The sequence below is a fragment of the Buteo buteo genome, chromosome 2 (assembly GCF_964188355.1).
Source record: "Buteo buteo chromosome 2, bButBut1.hap1.1, whole genome shotgun sequence".
Classification (NCBI taxonomy): Eukaryota; Metazoa; Chordata; class Aves; order Accipitriformes; family Accipitridae; genus Buteo; species Buteo buteo.
The window spans coordinates 75,829,401-75,845,411 of record NC_134172.1 but is presented as its reverse complement, the minus strand read 5'-3'; the positions used below and the strand labels follow the sequence as shown (position 1 = coordinate 75,845,411).

Below are 16,011 nucleotides of genomic sequence, written 5' to 3'. Positions count from 1 at the left end.
AGGGTGCATTTCCCATCACTGAAAGAAAACTGCCACCTTGCTTCTCAATTCTTTGCTTTCAAATAATAAATAACTGCTATAATCTTCCGTAAAAGATTTACACTCTGATAATGTCTGATTCTTCTCCTCTAATCTCTTTTTGTTAGATGCAGTTGAATGCCATTTACTGGTAAGTAAACTGTGTCATCACTTCACTGCAAACCACACCATTGAAAATGTAAGCTGGCCAAACATTAATTTTTGTTTTCCAACTCACAGAAATCCCTTCAGAGGGCTGTGGATTAACTAGCAACACTTTTTAGTGCAGATCCTTAATCTTAATTTCTTTCCCTCTCTCTACTAATATGCTTCCTTCCAGTGATGTTACTTCAGAAATAACTCTGAATAGCTTACAGGGTGGTCAGAAACACTGCCTTTTAGCTGCCACACTTTCCACAGTGACTTGGAAATGCAGCAAATGGACCATTTACACTGAATTTTTTGTAGTCCTGTAGTAACGGGGCACCACAGCTCTACCTCTTCCCCCGAAGGAGTTTCATTAGCAGTGGGGGCTGCAGGAGGACCATGTATTACCAGTTCCTCTAAAGGGGCAAACCACAGGCCCTATGTCCAATCTTTTCACAACACAATGCGTGCCTTTCATGTTTTGGATAGAAACAACAAGCCCGCATCGCCTTTCTCTTTCCTTAAACTGCCCCACTTTTTACAACAATAAAACTAGCTTCTTTGTTTAAATAAATGTTATAGCTCACAAAGCCTTAAAGCACAAGTCAAACGAGTAAGCCAACTGCAAAACAGCCTGAAAGGGCTATAAACCCAAGCACAGACGCAAAAACCTCCTCGGGTCATGTAATGTTTTGATTAAAACGAGCAGAGATCATGAGCGAAAGAAGGAGTCAGGAAGGTGAACTGTCCCAGAGACACCTGCCAGCACTACAGCATTTAAGGGTCTCTTAATATTTCCACCAGAAACTTTTGGGTTTAGGGGTTTATAACTTGAGCCATAGAAGCTTAGTCCTGGTCTCCAAAACCCCATCCCCAGGGTGGAATTACTCAGGTAAAGCTTTACAACAGGAGGGCACGCCCAGGTGGTCCGTTATGACACAGCTGAATACTCTGCATGACTTTTTTTCCAGCTCTCTCTCATGTATACGCATCTCTATATACATATCCCAGAAACCGTGCACAGACCCGAGGCACGGAGGAGACTCCTTATACGTGTTACGTGAAAGTTTTCTAAGACATTATCTTACTGGAATAACAGCCTATGTTGAGTCCTCATCCCCCAGATGCTACCTCCCCGCTTGCCTGTCGACGTCCAGGAACAGATCAGCGATAAAGCACAACCCCACGCAACGCAGGGGCTCACCAGGGCTGTGTGGGTGCACGCTCAGCAGCCCTCCGTCGATATGAAATAACGCCACAAGCCACACCAAATCCTCATTTTCACTCTTTTGCTCGCTTGCTCTCTTTTACACAGGACACTTGAGCTTTGGTCAGAGCAGCTTCCTTTGCTTTCCCCTCCAGCTGCTTCTAGCTGAGCCCTGCACCATGCTCTCAAAAGCCACTCACCTTAAAGTCCTTTACCAGCACATCTCCCTCATCCTTAATGAAGCATAAACAGCCCCTGCTCTTCCTAGAGGCTTTTTCCACAGAGTACCCACAGTCAGGGTCAGCTGCAGTCAAACACACCTCATTTCTCCACGGAGAGGAAGATGAAACCTCCTGCACCTGTGGCCAAACCCCTGTCCCTCTCAAAGGGTGAGCTCACCCTGCCCAGCTGCTGCAGGGGCTTTTAAGGGATGCAGGAGTTTCTCTTGGTTCATGGAGGGAAAAGAAATTCAGGTCTCTTTATCTAGTGCCAAAAATAGGAAACCCAGGTCTACTGGCTGGCTTCTCAGGGCAGGCTTCTGGCTTAGTGTCTGTTAGGAAAAAAAGGAATATGCTTGCATGACATATGCAAAGGCTTGGAGGTGTGTGTACATCTGGAAATGTGGTCTCTACGCCTGCAGTACACGCAGAGAAATGTAAATAAAATCGGGAATCTAAGAAAAACTGTAAGCATGGCCAAAGAGGTTGGTACTGCATAATGCTGAATGCTTGGTCTTAATCCAGTAAGGCACTATTCGCGTCCTTAGTTTCCAGTCACTGAATAGACTCAGAAAAACCACTGGAGCTAGTTAAAGGCTCAAATTTAGGCACGTACTTAAAATCTCTGCTGAACAAGGGCCAAAATGTTCAGTACCATCTGCAGATACCCAAACTGCCTTGGGCAAAATGTTTCCCTTAATATAATCCAAGGTTTTGTTTGTTTGTTTTTAAGTTGTCTAAGTGTTCAGATAGGAGGAAAATGTCCTTTAAATTAAGGAAATTAGCAACAAATATGAATGTTGTTAAAATATGGTAATTATTAAAAATACGGTAAGAGCTATGGGAAAGAACAAATTGCAAAGAAAAGGGGCCTTTAATGAAACTATGGCAAACTGCTGCACATCCACTCTCTGCTGCCCCATCGTCTAACCATGGCTTACACCTCTCATCAGTCTGCATTAGAAACAGCTGAGAGAGGATTTAGATGGTGATACCTTTATCACTGAAAATCTCAGCAGTTATAAATAAAACAATTAACTGCAGCAGTGAAAGCTTAAAATTAGCCCAAGAGTAAATTCTCTAAAATCTTAAAAGCTGACATCTGAAATTCCAGGGTGCTGAATTTAATTCTTCAGCGGTGCAGACTAGCAAGACATATGCAATAGTAAGGAAAGAAAAAGCGTGGATGGGTTTTTTGCTTCCTATCTCGTTCCAGCCTGATACAGTGAATTTCAGCAACAGCCTAGCTGTCAAGGTTATATCTGCACCATCATTTTGCAAATCCAAACTCACACCCACACAGCGCCACTATGTCTTTGGGACTCCATTTCAACTCATCAAGGAAGCCAAGTCCCACAGTAACCTATTACTAATGTGGGTGATGAGTGTTAAATAATGAACTACTGCAGCAAAGAGGCAGATTGCAAGTTCTTTGTTCACGTCTCAGCTTTTTTCATTATTACTATTTTTCTTTGGAAAAGGCATGAGCAAAACCAAATCTTTTTTCTTAGCAAATTAACCCACTGTTTTTGTGTACACTCTGTCTTTACAGATTTTCAATAGCTTTCATGAGCTGTGTACATTAGCTCTGACTATGCCTTCCTGTCGTTGCCTCTACACATAATGACAGCCGTACTGAGCGGCTATTACAGTTATCTCACTTTCTGGAGAGGATGGGGATGTAATGATATGTTGCAATATGTGCAATGGGGTATTACAGCTAAATACTCTTTGGAGTGATTGATGAACTATTTTGCAGTACGCCTGGTACGACAGTTCAAGGCGAGGGGTACTTACCCTTCTGTGCTTCCTACATTTCCTGCTCCCGAGGTGAACTTGGAGCAGGAGCTAAAAGGTAAGGGCTGGATGGGGGTGGTGGTGGAGGAATCAACGAGAGCCAGCAGAGAAAGGGAGCTGCTGCTTAGTCCCTGGATCGTAGCGGACAAGCACCTTTGAATCACTGTAAAATCAAGCCTGTACATTAGCAGACCCGATGCACAGATGTAGCAGCTGAACTCAAGACACGAAATGAAGTGACTGAATGTAACTACCAACAAAAGATTTCTGAATACTTGATAAAACCTGAGTCCATTATGAGATAACCCAAGGACGGGCCCAGATGCCAATAACCAGAGAGTGCTGCTCATGGCCATGGCAACAGCTCTGTGGTCTTGAACAAAGGCACTCATCTTTTCTGCCTCAGTTTCTTATTTGTGAAAGAAAGACAATCCTCACTTATGCAAACAGATTTAAAAGATCAGATCCTATACAGAAAAATACCTAAGCAAAGACTGTACATATCTGTATTAACACAAATCTGACCAGGATTTGTACCAACAGTAGGAAATCATCCAAGTACATAGATGTACATTGTAAGACATCAAGTGCCAGGCACAAACAGTGATCCTGTAATGATGGCACCTGGACCCTGACCTGGCTTTAACCCATACTATAAACAATCAACCCCTGAGATTCTGCTTAAACCTAAAGAAAATCAGAAATAATATCAATGAATTTTGAGACTTCCAAAATTTCATGCTGATACTTCCTGATCAGAGTGGGAGCAGTCTCATCGCTGCCAACGGCTTCTGAGAATCTCAGTTTTTATGTTGTGTGGGAAATCAAAAATTGGTTCAATTTCTTTTGTGCAACTGGAACTATATTTGATGGAAATGTATCACTTCCAAATCACATGACATTTTATAATTTAGTGGTTTTTTATTATTTAGTGGAGCTTTTTCCCACTCGTGTTACTATTCCCAAAGCATCCCGGAAAATGGCAAAATCTCAAGGGCAGTATTTTCAGCTGAACTGGGCAATGGGAGTCCTTGATATTTGTCTGCAAAGTGTCAATGACCTTAAAATCCCAACCTCACTTATGATGGTTCTCCTTGAGTAAGTAAGAGGCCAGGCTGGCAAAATGAAATTCTTCAGTAATGCACCGACAAACTCAGAACCACAAAGCACCAAATCACCCCTCAGTTTGGATTTGAATGCATAACTAAACAAGGCCCTTGCTTTTATTTCTGCTAGAAGATTGTATTATTCCATTCTGCAATTATGGAAAAATGCAGAGCACAGGCGAGATTTAGTGTCTGAGTTTTTGCTGCAAGACTTATGTCAGTAGAAAGGCATTTGTGCTCCTGGGAATCGAAGTGAGATTCACCCATTTGTGGCAGGTGTTTTAAGCACTCAGCCTAACAATCTACCCACGCATGGCACTACAGCAATTCAACGACTAAATTAAATCTCTGAATATTAAATTAATGATGGAAATCTAAAATATTAATATATTCTAATTGAATATTCTCCGATAAATTATCTAGGCATTCTCAGCAATTTGATTTTACTTTCATTTCTTAAGGAACTTTCAGCTGCATAAATACAGCTATTAAAGCAATTCAAAAAGGGAACATTTTCTGCTCAGACAAGAGAACTCTAAACACAAAGAATCTAAAAATTTCTTTCATATGATTGATTAAATCATAGAGCCCAAGACAGCTGAATCATTAAATGACTGCTTTCCTTCAGTCCCTCTGGCTTTAGCAAGGACAATATAAATTCCCCATGGGTCTGAATACAAGGAAATACAATATGTATAATTACAGTATAGGCCTGAATGCTGTTGTAAGAGAATTTCAAATGAAGCATTTATGCTGTAGCTGCACTTTTCAATCCATAATGCTGTATGTGCGCGTGCATGTAAAGCCCATAAAGCACTGGGCATCTGCTTGCTTCGACCTAGATTCCCAAATGGTATACGCTGGTGGAGCCCCACCAGCTTTGGCAGAGATGCATGAATTTACATCAGGATCTGGCCTTCTATTTCTGAGAAACGCTGGAGATTAAGAATGACATCTTCATATGCCAGGGAGAATGCAAACAAAGGAATGTAGTTTGAGGAATATATATATAGTGTAGTATATGTTTAGCCACCTGCTTTAAATGGCATGTTTCTAAGAAATTCCAGATGGACGTGTCAAGAAAGTAGCAATGTGTCATCTTCCCTTTCTCCCTTAATTCCAAGCGTGCCAAGTCCTGGTTTGGTAACACACACACAGAGGACAGAGCAATACCAGAGCCAAGACCGTGGCAACACAAATGCTTAATGAATCACTTTCCTGCTAATCTTTCTCTCTTTGGTGTCAGGTTGGTTTGTGGCGTGAAATCACAGTCAAGAGCCAAGAGCTGTTGCAATCTACATCCTTTAACCAGCTTTCAGAGAAAGGTTGTGCCTCTCCAGAGCAACACAACATGCACAATGTCCCATTTCCTCTCCACCCTCTGGGCTTGCTCCTTCTTATCTCTGTCTGGCTGTCACAATAAAGACTAAATCGCCTAATTTCTGAATTTCAGCTGGTGATGCTCCCAGGGGTACCAAAGACAAGACGTACTGAAAGCCAGAACTAGCAAAATTTTTTCTTTTTCCTTTTTTTTTTTTTTTTGTGGTTGGTAAGGCAAAAGAAACACCTGTTCCAGTGAAGAACAAGGAAGATCTAGGCCTATTTGTAATCAAGGCTGCCTGCGTCTCTCAGGAAAAGTAAGGTCTGATGTCCTTTGGGAAGCATTTGCAAGGCCTTTTCTCAACAAACCTTCTCTCACCACAGACAGATGCCATCTGTCTTGCAGCTGGGAGTTAATGGATTCTGAACTGCCAATTTCACAGCAGTAAGCAATGTGGTTGATAGAGGAGGCATGAGGGATTTCCTACAATAAAACTATTTAAAACAGTGCAAAGGTGCTTGCTGAAATAGCCATGATGAGCAAAAGAAATGGCAATAGTGAGGGCCCATGGTCCAAGCCGGCAGGGATTTCACAGCTCAGTATATCTCATGTGTATCTCCAACATGGCGATTTTTAGACTTTTGGAGAACTGTCTCACTACACCGAGTTCCTGTGCCAGGATGGGCTACGGCACACAGATAGGCTGTGGAGTTCTTGAGTGTGCTATCAACTCTTTTCATATTAAGTATCCCATTTCACCATACAGCTTAACATGTGCTAAAGCCACCCAGGAGTCCACTGCGGGGTTTTCTAGTGCGCTGAGAAGAGCTCTCTGCTCCATTAACATGCACGGTGCTGCACAAAACCCAACCAATCAACGACACCTCTGCTAAGAAGCAACGCAAGAGTCTTCAGGTATATTATATTCTGCCAACTTTCCAAACCACTTCAGGACTTTCTGATTAAATTTACATAAAAGGCATTCTTCCCTCTTATTCCCTGTTATACACATTAGATTATTTCTAGTATTCTTGTGTCTGAGATTACCCACGCTCGGATATGAGAGAGCATGCTGTGCCTGTAGCACACAATCAAGGCAGTTTGTAAGAGCACCAAGATCCTGTCTCGGTCATCCTCAGTGGATTTTCATGCCGGTGTAACGAGAATGAACAAGTTGTTTATTTATCCTAAGAGATCTAATGGGCAAATACCACATTTTTTCAGTTCCAAGTTTAATAAAAGCAAACTGGAAAAATTAGGGTCTATGCAGATGAAGGTAGAGACAGGCGGCTCATAAGAGCTCTAGAAAGGTCCTGGAGACGAAGTTGGAAGTTTGGAGCGTTCACAAAGGTGAATATGGCTGCAGTCGTTGATGGAGGAGTCCACTATCTAAGCATGCCATGACCAAAGGCTGGTCCTGCACAAGACTGTCGGTCTTTTAAATGAATGATTTTCATGCAGCCCAGTGAGATGGGCCAAGACTTCAGCCTTGAAAACTGACTCAAGGTTCCTTTTAGAAGAAGCTAGAGACTTGCACGTGGATCCAAAACTGAGATACTTTTTGAAGTTCAAAAGAGGATGAAATACAAGATTAGCTAATAGATAATTAGATAATAGATAATTAAGAATTAGTTACACATGTAGCTAAAAAGGATGAGTCAGTGAGAAAATAGATGGTACTCAGCAAGGGTGCAACTAATATATTATCTTAGTTGATCAGTGTGCCTGCATGAGTCATTTGCTTGGAGAAGGAGGGGGATATCATATTGTTTTTGTATTTTTAATAGGCATTTTTATGGACCTCATAGTTATAATAATGAGAGTACCTGACAATTAGTAATGAAATTATCCTCACTACAGTAAAATATTTCACAGCATGTAAAATATTATTCCTAATACAAAGGTGGAAGTGAAGCACAAGGAAATTAAACCCAAGATTTTCATAAATGTTTGCAAAATAAATAAGCGTATATCAATAAAATCTGATAACTTTTCTCAGCTCAAAGACAAAACTAAAATTTGCAAAACATTTTTTGTACCAATAAAAATTATTTTTAGCTTATATGTCAGATGTTTATTTAAACGCTTTGAAGAATAAGTAAATCTTTTCAGCAGCCAAAGCTAATCAGAAATTCCTATTATTATTTTTTTACATATTATTTTTCTGAAATACATTTCCTAGTTAGTGTGGTTGATGTATATGAACAGACACGGATGTTCCTTTGAAAGAAAACCCCCTGTAATTAACAGGTTTTTTTTGGCAGGGATAATGTTGTGATGTCTTCCTTTTTTCTTTTTTTCTAAAAACTTTTTCATTTAATGTATTTTATCAGAATGAAATGGTTTAATGAGCAGAGAATTACAGTTGATCTCAGCTGAACCAGATAGGGCTGCATTTCGAGGTATGTGGCTCCCATCAAGCTGCATTCACCTTTGCTATGATTTAAACTTCATTCAGGCACAGCCTTGCTAAAAATACTGACAAGTAACTAATCAACTTCCATAAAATGGAATTTTTACCTTCACAATAGGAAGCAGGAGTAGGAGGGAACCCGAAAGATTTGCCTATGCATTTCAAATTAGTCTGACCTATAAAAACGCAAACAGCAAGTGGTACTATGAAAATGTACTTCTGGTAGGGCTTTTTGGTTTTTTTATATTCAGCTTTTTCATGCCGTCCCCTCCTCTCCTTGGAGGTAACCAGAACCAAAGATAGCATAATGGAGGGACTGGTTTCCATTAGCTATACCTATAAAACGTAAGCTCTCTGGACCAAAAAAAGTTCAGTGTCCAGGAACTAGCGTTAGGTTTGAACGCTTTATATAAAGTAGCAGAGAAAACTGTGACAGGCTTCTTTCTGTACAAATGGGATCTGAGCTGTAACTTCCCATGTGCACTTCTAGCTCCAGTTTGTGAGCAGATGGACACAAAAATATTCAGTGCCCAGTGAGCAAAAGCATGAGATATCAGATCAAAACTGTTACCTAGATCTAGGAGACAGCAGAATGCTCCGGGGCAATCTGAAGATTATATGGATGGAAATAATCAGATAGTGCTGGTCTTTGAAGATGATGATTTGTCCTATTCTGGATAATTAAAGAGCAAAGTCTAGCAGAGGAAGCTGTAACTCCTGCTAGGAATCACCCAAGCTTCACATTCAGGGGCCAGCAAACGGGCCAGATGCTGCAGAAGAGCAGAAACTCACCCCAAGCCTGAAACATCAGGGGTCTCGCGCTTAATCAAGTTGCACTCTTTGTACAATCTTCCCCGTCATTACAACACTTTCTCTATGTCAGGTGAAAAGGAAAGCAGCCCTTTGTAAGCCATTTCTTTCTTTCCCACCCCATTTTTTACATCATTTTCAGCATTTCCTCTAGCATCTGTATTTAAAAACTGCAATGGAATATGTCGCTGAAAATCTGCAATGGAATATATCGCTGAGCTCTGTGTTTCCATCAGCTAGGTTATCTTTCCAAGGTTACTGGTAGTTTAAGTGATGAATATCAATTCTCCTGTACCTATATAAAATTTATTATTTGTCACTTTCATTAATACTGGAGTTTTGCATTCTTGAGTCCTTCTGTTTCATCTCCAGGCTGTGGGGGAAAAAGTGCCACAGAGATTTCAGTCCTTATAAATCAAGTCCTCTCGCTGTCTAGTCAAAGCTCAAAAGAAATCAGCAGGGAGTGGGACAGGGCGTAAGTTCATTTTGCAAGTACTTCGCTTATTTTTCACAGGAATTCAGGAATTAATCTAAATTATTAATCTGATTTAGGAAGATATTTTTGACACAGCAGGTTATTCTCCTCTTCAAACATTTCTTCAACTTAGTAGGGCTACCATTAACGGGTCACTCCATACCCAGCACTCCTGACCATACGAAGACTCCTTGGCTTCCCTCCCTGTTTTTCCAGGACAGACATAAAAATATTTGGCACCTGCTACTTTTTTATTCCTTGTCGTACTTCCCTAATTGCACAAAGAAATTACACCAACAATTCAAGTTTACCCAATACTTGTTGAATTGGAAACATGCACCTTCAGTCATTGCATGAGTCACTTCAAAGTTCACCTGAACTTCTAAAGGACTCAGCAAGCTCCTTTCTTCCTCGAGACGTGGGTTGTGCAGAAGAGTATCAGCTAATCAGTGTGAAACAGGTAATGATGACAACTCATTTGAATCCAGGCACTGTTTCAAGATGACTAGGTGAACTTCCTGAGAAGGGATGTCAATGACACACCACTGTTGCTCAAAATAAGTTCTGAAATTTTATAATTGTCGCCATTTTCTTCCAAAAGAAGAGCTGAAAAAGTCTGCCAGGGAATTCTTTTTTTACAGCTAATCTTTCTACTGCTCCAAACCCTGAAACCAGCTCCCACAAGAGGAATAGCAACATGTATTTGTATTTTGCTAACGCTTACCAACAGCAATAATATAGCAACCAAATGTGTCTGTCAAAGGCCCCTTTTCCCTTCTTTTACTTTTCCTGTCATCCAATAATCATCACAGAAAACCACATGGGTAAACTTGATCTCAGAGATCAACCTTGTAAAGAAAGAAACTAGCAACATACAGAGGATGAGGGATCCATCTGCAGCGGCGGCAGGCAGCCAACCTCCTTGAGCCCCACCACGCATCTGTACTCCGGCTCTGCGAAGGAAGGGAAGGATGCAGCACCCCCTCATTGCTGGGTGTCACCAAGCCCAGCTTTACACCTGCAGCCGTTTTCTGGATGAGAGCGTGGGCAAAGTGCCATCTTGGCAGCAATGCCAGCGTCTCTTGAGGGACTGGCTGGAAGGAGGCGATTAGGCTGCCGTTCAGCTGGGGGAGGGAAAACTGGGGCAAGTCGCTTTGGAAAAGATGCATTTTAGCAGCGTGTAAGAGGCAACTTTTCTCGCATGAGGAAGGAAAAGCAGAGAGCCTGTGTTTTGAGCCAGACTTCCCATGGCCATGAGCTTGGACTACACCTACCATTTCACTAGACCCACTGCAAGATTACCATTATTATTATTATTTCTGTTTGTTTTTTTAACTTACCCGAACCAGCTGCTGCGGAAAGGGTCCTCTGGAGTTTTCTGGCACATTGATTGGTGGGATGACCCAGTCTCGCTTTTGCCGCCGCAGGCCATTAGCACTCTGATGCTGGCGCCATGGGAGCAGCGTGTCGCTTTGCTGCTGCACCAGTTCTCCGGGCACGGTCTTCCTTCCTTTTGGCTGTTTTGGAAACAAGAAAGCAAAACCAGTTAGCTTCTTTCTCGCTTCTTAGGACTTCTCCCAACAGCGGCGCTTCCCTGCGTGCAAATGGTCACATGTAACTGTGAAAATTATTGTTATTAACATGATATATTTCTGCATCACAAAGACACAGTATGCTTTACTGGCAACTCTGCTACCACTTCATTTTCACAAATATATGGAGCTGTCACTCTCAAATCAAGATGCCTCCCAGAATATATCGTCTTCATTACACCAGCTGCGGGGAGATTTAGCAGTACATCGGAGTAAAGAAGTTTCTGCAAATTTCTAACAAATGTAACCTACCAGAACACAAAAAAAGGGAGAGAATTCCTTTACAGCCTATGTCATGGGTCCAGTTTTATAGTACAGAGTTACCCTGCTCCTTGGCATTAGCAGGGTTACAGTAACCTGCAGTCTGTGGTTCTGCAGATGTATCCTGCCAAACCAAACAAACCACAACCAGAGGGAGAGTCAGCTCCATGTCTGCAAAGGTGAATTAGCTCAACTTCTTAGTGCTTCGTGAGGAATGACCTTTTTATAAGAGTGGGGTTTTGAACACAAAACCCAAGTACGCATCTCCCCACACAGCCTGGGAAGTGTAACACATACCAGTCAGTAAACAGTTTTCATTATTTCAGGTGCCTGTGAGTCCTTCTTTGCGATTTTTTTAAAACTATGGATTCTGCCGTTGTGGTTTAAGCCCAGCCGGCAACAAAGCACCACGAGGTCACTCGCTCACTCCTCCTCCCCGGTGGGATGGGGAGCAGAAAAGAGAAAGAAAAGCTCCTGGGCTGACACAAGGACAGGGAGGGATCACTCACCAGTTATGGTCATGGGCGAAAACCAGACTCGGCTTGGGGAAAAAAACCAGAGTAAATTTCATTTGTTACCAATGAAATCAAACCAGGATAATGAGAAGTAAAGCCAAATCTTACAACACCTTCCCCCCGACTCCTTCCCAGCTCAACTCCACTCCCAATTTTCTCTCCCTCCTCCCCCCAGTGGCACAGGGGGACAGGGAATGGGGGTTAAGGTCAGTTCATCAGATGTTGTCTCTGCCGTTCCTTCCTCCTCACTCTTCCCCTGCTCCAGCGTGGGGTCCCTCCCACGGGAGACAGTCCTCCATGACCGTCTCCAATGTGAGTCCTTCCCACAGGCTGCAGTCCCTCATGAACTGCTCCAGCGTGGGTCCTTTCCGTGGGCTGCAGTCCTTCAGGCACAGACTGCTCCAGCGCGGGCTTCCCCAGGGCGCGGCGGCCATCTTGAGGGGCATCCATCCCCCTGCTCCGGCGTGGGCTCCTCTCTCCCCAGGCTGCAGGTGGGCCTCTGCTCCCCCCGCTCCCCTCCATGGGCTGGGGGGACACAGCCTGCCGCCTCACCGTGGGCTGCAGGGGCATCCCCTCCTCCGGCACACCTCCTCCTCCTCCTCCTTCACTGACCTCGGAATCTGCAGAGGGTTTTCTCTCACATCCCACTCCCCTCTCCGCTGCAGGTTTCCCCTCTTATATCTGTTCTCCCAGAGGCGCGACCGCCATCGCTGATGGGCTCGGCCTAGGCCAGAGGTGGGTCCCACTTGGAGCCGTGGAAGCTTCTAGCAGCTTCTCACAGGAGCCGGCCCCGCTGCCCCTTACCTGCTACCAAAACCCTGTCACACAACCCCAAAACTCTGCCTGTGGCACACTTTGGTGTTGGAAACATTAAAACGCTGTGGCATAAAAATGGAAATGGTGGGACCCTGGTTTGGACTTAAAGAGTCCAGTTCATTATTAAAAAATTTCTGCCTTATAGAATGATGAATCAATGAAATGTAGGTTTGGAGAGGCTCTTCAGAGGTTAGCCAGTCCCAATACTTAAACACTCTGTGGCCTTCTAGGATTCCAGGCATTACTTCTGGAAAGTCTGCAGAAAAGGTAACTAACAAAGACAAGCTTTTTTTACCATATGGTGACCTGCACTCCCATCAGAAAATGTTTACATTTTCGTAAATCAGAAAGATTGCAAACCACGTTCTCTTCACTTGAGGTGAGATCCAGTGGGGATATTATTCTCTGAATTTTACAGATTTCAGCTATTTTTCTCAAGAACCCCCCAGCCAAAAACCAATGCCCCAAACCCCAATAACACCGTAGGAAAAACCATCAAAGTATTTTCTGAGGCTCCTGCAATTTTAAGCCACGCTCACTTTTTGTCTTACTCCAAACGTACAAACTCAACCATCCTACAAACATTTGCAAGCAGTTATCTGTAGGCACTGATTTCAGTGGGAATCATTGCTTCAGGGTTTATAGTTTATAACTCCATCTATTAGCACATTTTAATTCTTGATATGGAAGTGCAACGAAGCCGGCAGTCACCTCAAAATTATATAATATATGAAAACTAAACGGTATGTGGAACCGAGCGGTGGCTCCAAAGTTGTGTGGACCTTTTGGATGCCGAGAGCTGGGCATAGCAGCAAGGAGGCCATTCTCACAGCTTGATCGTGGCTCCGATCTGTGTTACCTGGAGAGGGCAGACGTCCACTGGCTGCAATGGTTGGAAGCATTTGTGCAAAAATGCAGCTATTTTGACTGCAAACCTTAAAAATGAGCCTGCTCCAGAGCTGAATTTTCACAGAACAGACAAATACAATCTTTTTCAGTCACACACATAGGCACTTTTCTCAAATCCTCTCTCACTAACTCATGCCACCAAGGTGACTGCTGTTTTGTGTTTGCCTGAATGCTGTTTTATACACCTTCAACAAGCGTCATCACTAAGCTGCTGCAAGATCACTACACCACTGTTCAATATTTAGATGTTGTTCTAAAAATACTCACTTAAGTGTGTAATGACCAAAGAAACAGAATCATGATGTGGCAGTGAGAGACCTTCTCGGGATATTCAGGATATTGGTAGGTACTGTTGAGCTCATCCTTCCTATGGGATGCAATATGCTACAGCTGATAGACTTTTCATCTAAAAAGGGTTTTGTCACCAGAAAGGTATCTTTTCTGAACACTGATGAAAACAATGTTATCTAAAGAAGATACCCAGAAATGAATGTCAACACGAAACAGGACTACCAGACATGAGCTACAGAAAAGTGGATATCCCCCCCTTTTTTTTAATTGGCTTGAGATTCCCAAATGGCGATCCTTTGAGAGCAGGTATTTGGATCAGTTTATATAATTGGCAAGTGAGCGTAGGGACAGATTATGAAAGGGTGGTCAAATAATTTGTGCTCTGCTGAGTTTACACAGTGGAATGAGTCTGAACTAAAGACAGACTTGAGAATTAACACGAATCCCAAAGCTCCATGTATACTGAAATAATTAGTGTCAGCTCAGCAAGGCAGTACCAGCCTTTTTAGTCTTTATGAAATATTTGCTGGCAGGTGACTAGACAGTGACTAGCTTGCTTGTCACTCTTGATGATGTTTTCCTACATTAGAATAAATCATCAACATGACTCTGAATTTGGTATGTAGAATTTCAAAAGCGTCTTGCAACAACAATTTTTTTTTTTTTTTGAACAACAGCTCTTTTTTATCTTCATTTGTTGACAATGCATTCTCATGACCTTAATTTCTCTGGTGTTGTTTAAATACGTTGTACATGTTTTCTGCTGTTTAAAAGCTGTGAGACAAATGCAGTAACAAAGTCTGGTGGGTACAAATGCCAGAACTATTCAGATCCCTGACTGAAACATCCAGGAACATCTCTGGAATAACAGCAACGACTAACTGTGAGCCCCAGAAAACTCTCCTGTACTTTCAAGTTTGCAAGGATCTAAAGTTCAACTCGAAAGCAGAATGTGACACCAAATTAAGTTAATTATAAAATACAGTTTCCAATTCTGTTTTTGCTGAGTAACAGTTTTCACTGAGAGAACAACTGCTCTTTCTCTCATGGCCTTACTGGCCATATGCTTTCGAGAATTTCAGGCAGACATTTTCAAAAGATAAAATATTCTTCTACCTTTTGTAGTGTCATCAGAACACAATCTGTCCATAGTCCTCACAATCAAATTGAGCACCTCTAGTGCTACTGCTTAAGGGTGGTTTCCCTCCTGTTGCTTTTGTGAGGTGCCATCACCCTCTTACGTATGCCGAAAGGATGATGGGCGTTTGCAGCAAAACACAGAAGCCAGTCCATGAAACACATGCCCAGTGGAAAATTAAATCCACTCTCCATTGAAAATTACTCGGTGATGTTTATAATTTGTTACAACAGGATCAAACACCAAACGTGGAACATGTAAGCATGGTCTTTGGCAATACACAGACATTTAAATAAGGACATAAAATAGTCAGATAATTCAGTAATTATGCCTGTCTATTACTTTAGGACATTGATAAGCTAGAGAAATACAGCTGAACCAAACCAGATTAAAACCTTCAAGTTCAAGGAGAAAAAATGATTACAAAGTGTGCGATGAAGAAAAACAACAGGAGAAAAGACCATGCTGGGATCTAAATTTGTTATGAATTTGGATTCAGTATGATCTAATGCCTTAGTGTTCATATTAGGGCAGAATTTTTTAGAGCTTGCTAATGAAGTGATGCAAAGCACGCTATGCTAGCTGTAGTATTTAAAGCCTACATTCTGCAAAACTGGGATCAACGCTTTGCTCCGAGTTGGCCAGCATCTCTTCCAACGGGCTTGTGGCCCACAACTGAGACATACAAATGCACAACACCAATGTGGGCAAGTCATAATGCAGCCATTGCATCTTCTCCTAATAAAAAGCTTCTTTCTCTGAAAAGTGCACCTACAATATTTGTGGTGAACAGTTGTAGGACAGGGGAGGTGTCTCTCAGAGACCATCCTCCCTGAGTTTGACCTGGAAGTCACACTGATGAGCTGAGGATTAACTGCAGTACAGCGTGGCAGAATCTACCCTACGATTCCCCTTGCCACTCTTTTGGGTTTTTGGGGGCTATCAAAGTCAATTAAGAACACACTACATCAACTAGA

The 16,011-nt window shown here is 42.4% G+C and overlaps 1 protein-coding gene across 1 annotated transcript in view; it reads right to left on the bottom strand.

Moving 5' to 3' along the window:
• CDH4 (cadherin 4) overlaps positions 1-16,011 on the bottom strand; it is a 465,783-nt gene that overhangs the window by 155,729 nt on the left and 294,043 nt on the right. The window contains exon 4 of the mRNA XM_075020374.1: positions 10,853-11,029. Coding sequence (XP_074876475.1) covers positions 10,853-11,029 — 177 coding nt within the window. The remainder of the gene's footprint in view (positions 1-10,852; positions 11,030-16,011) is intronic.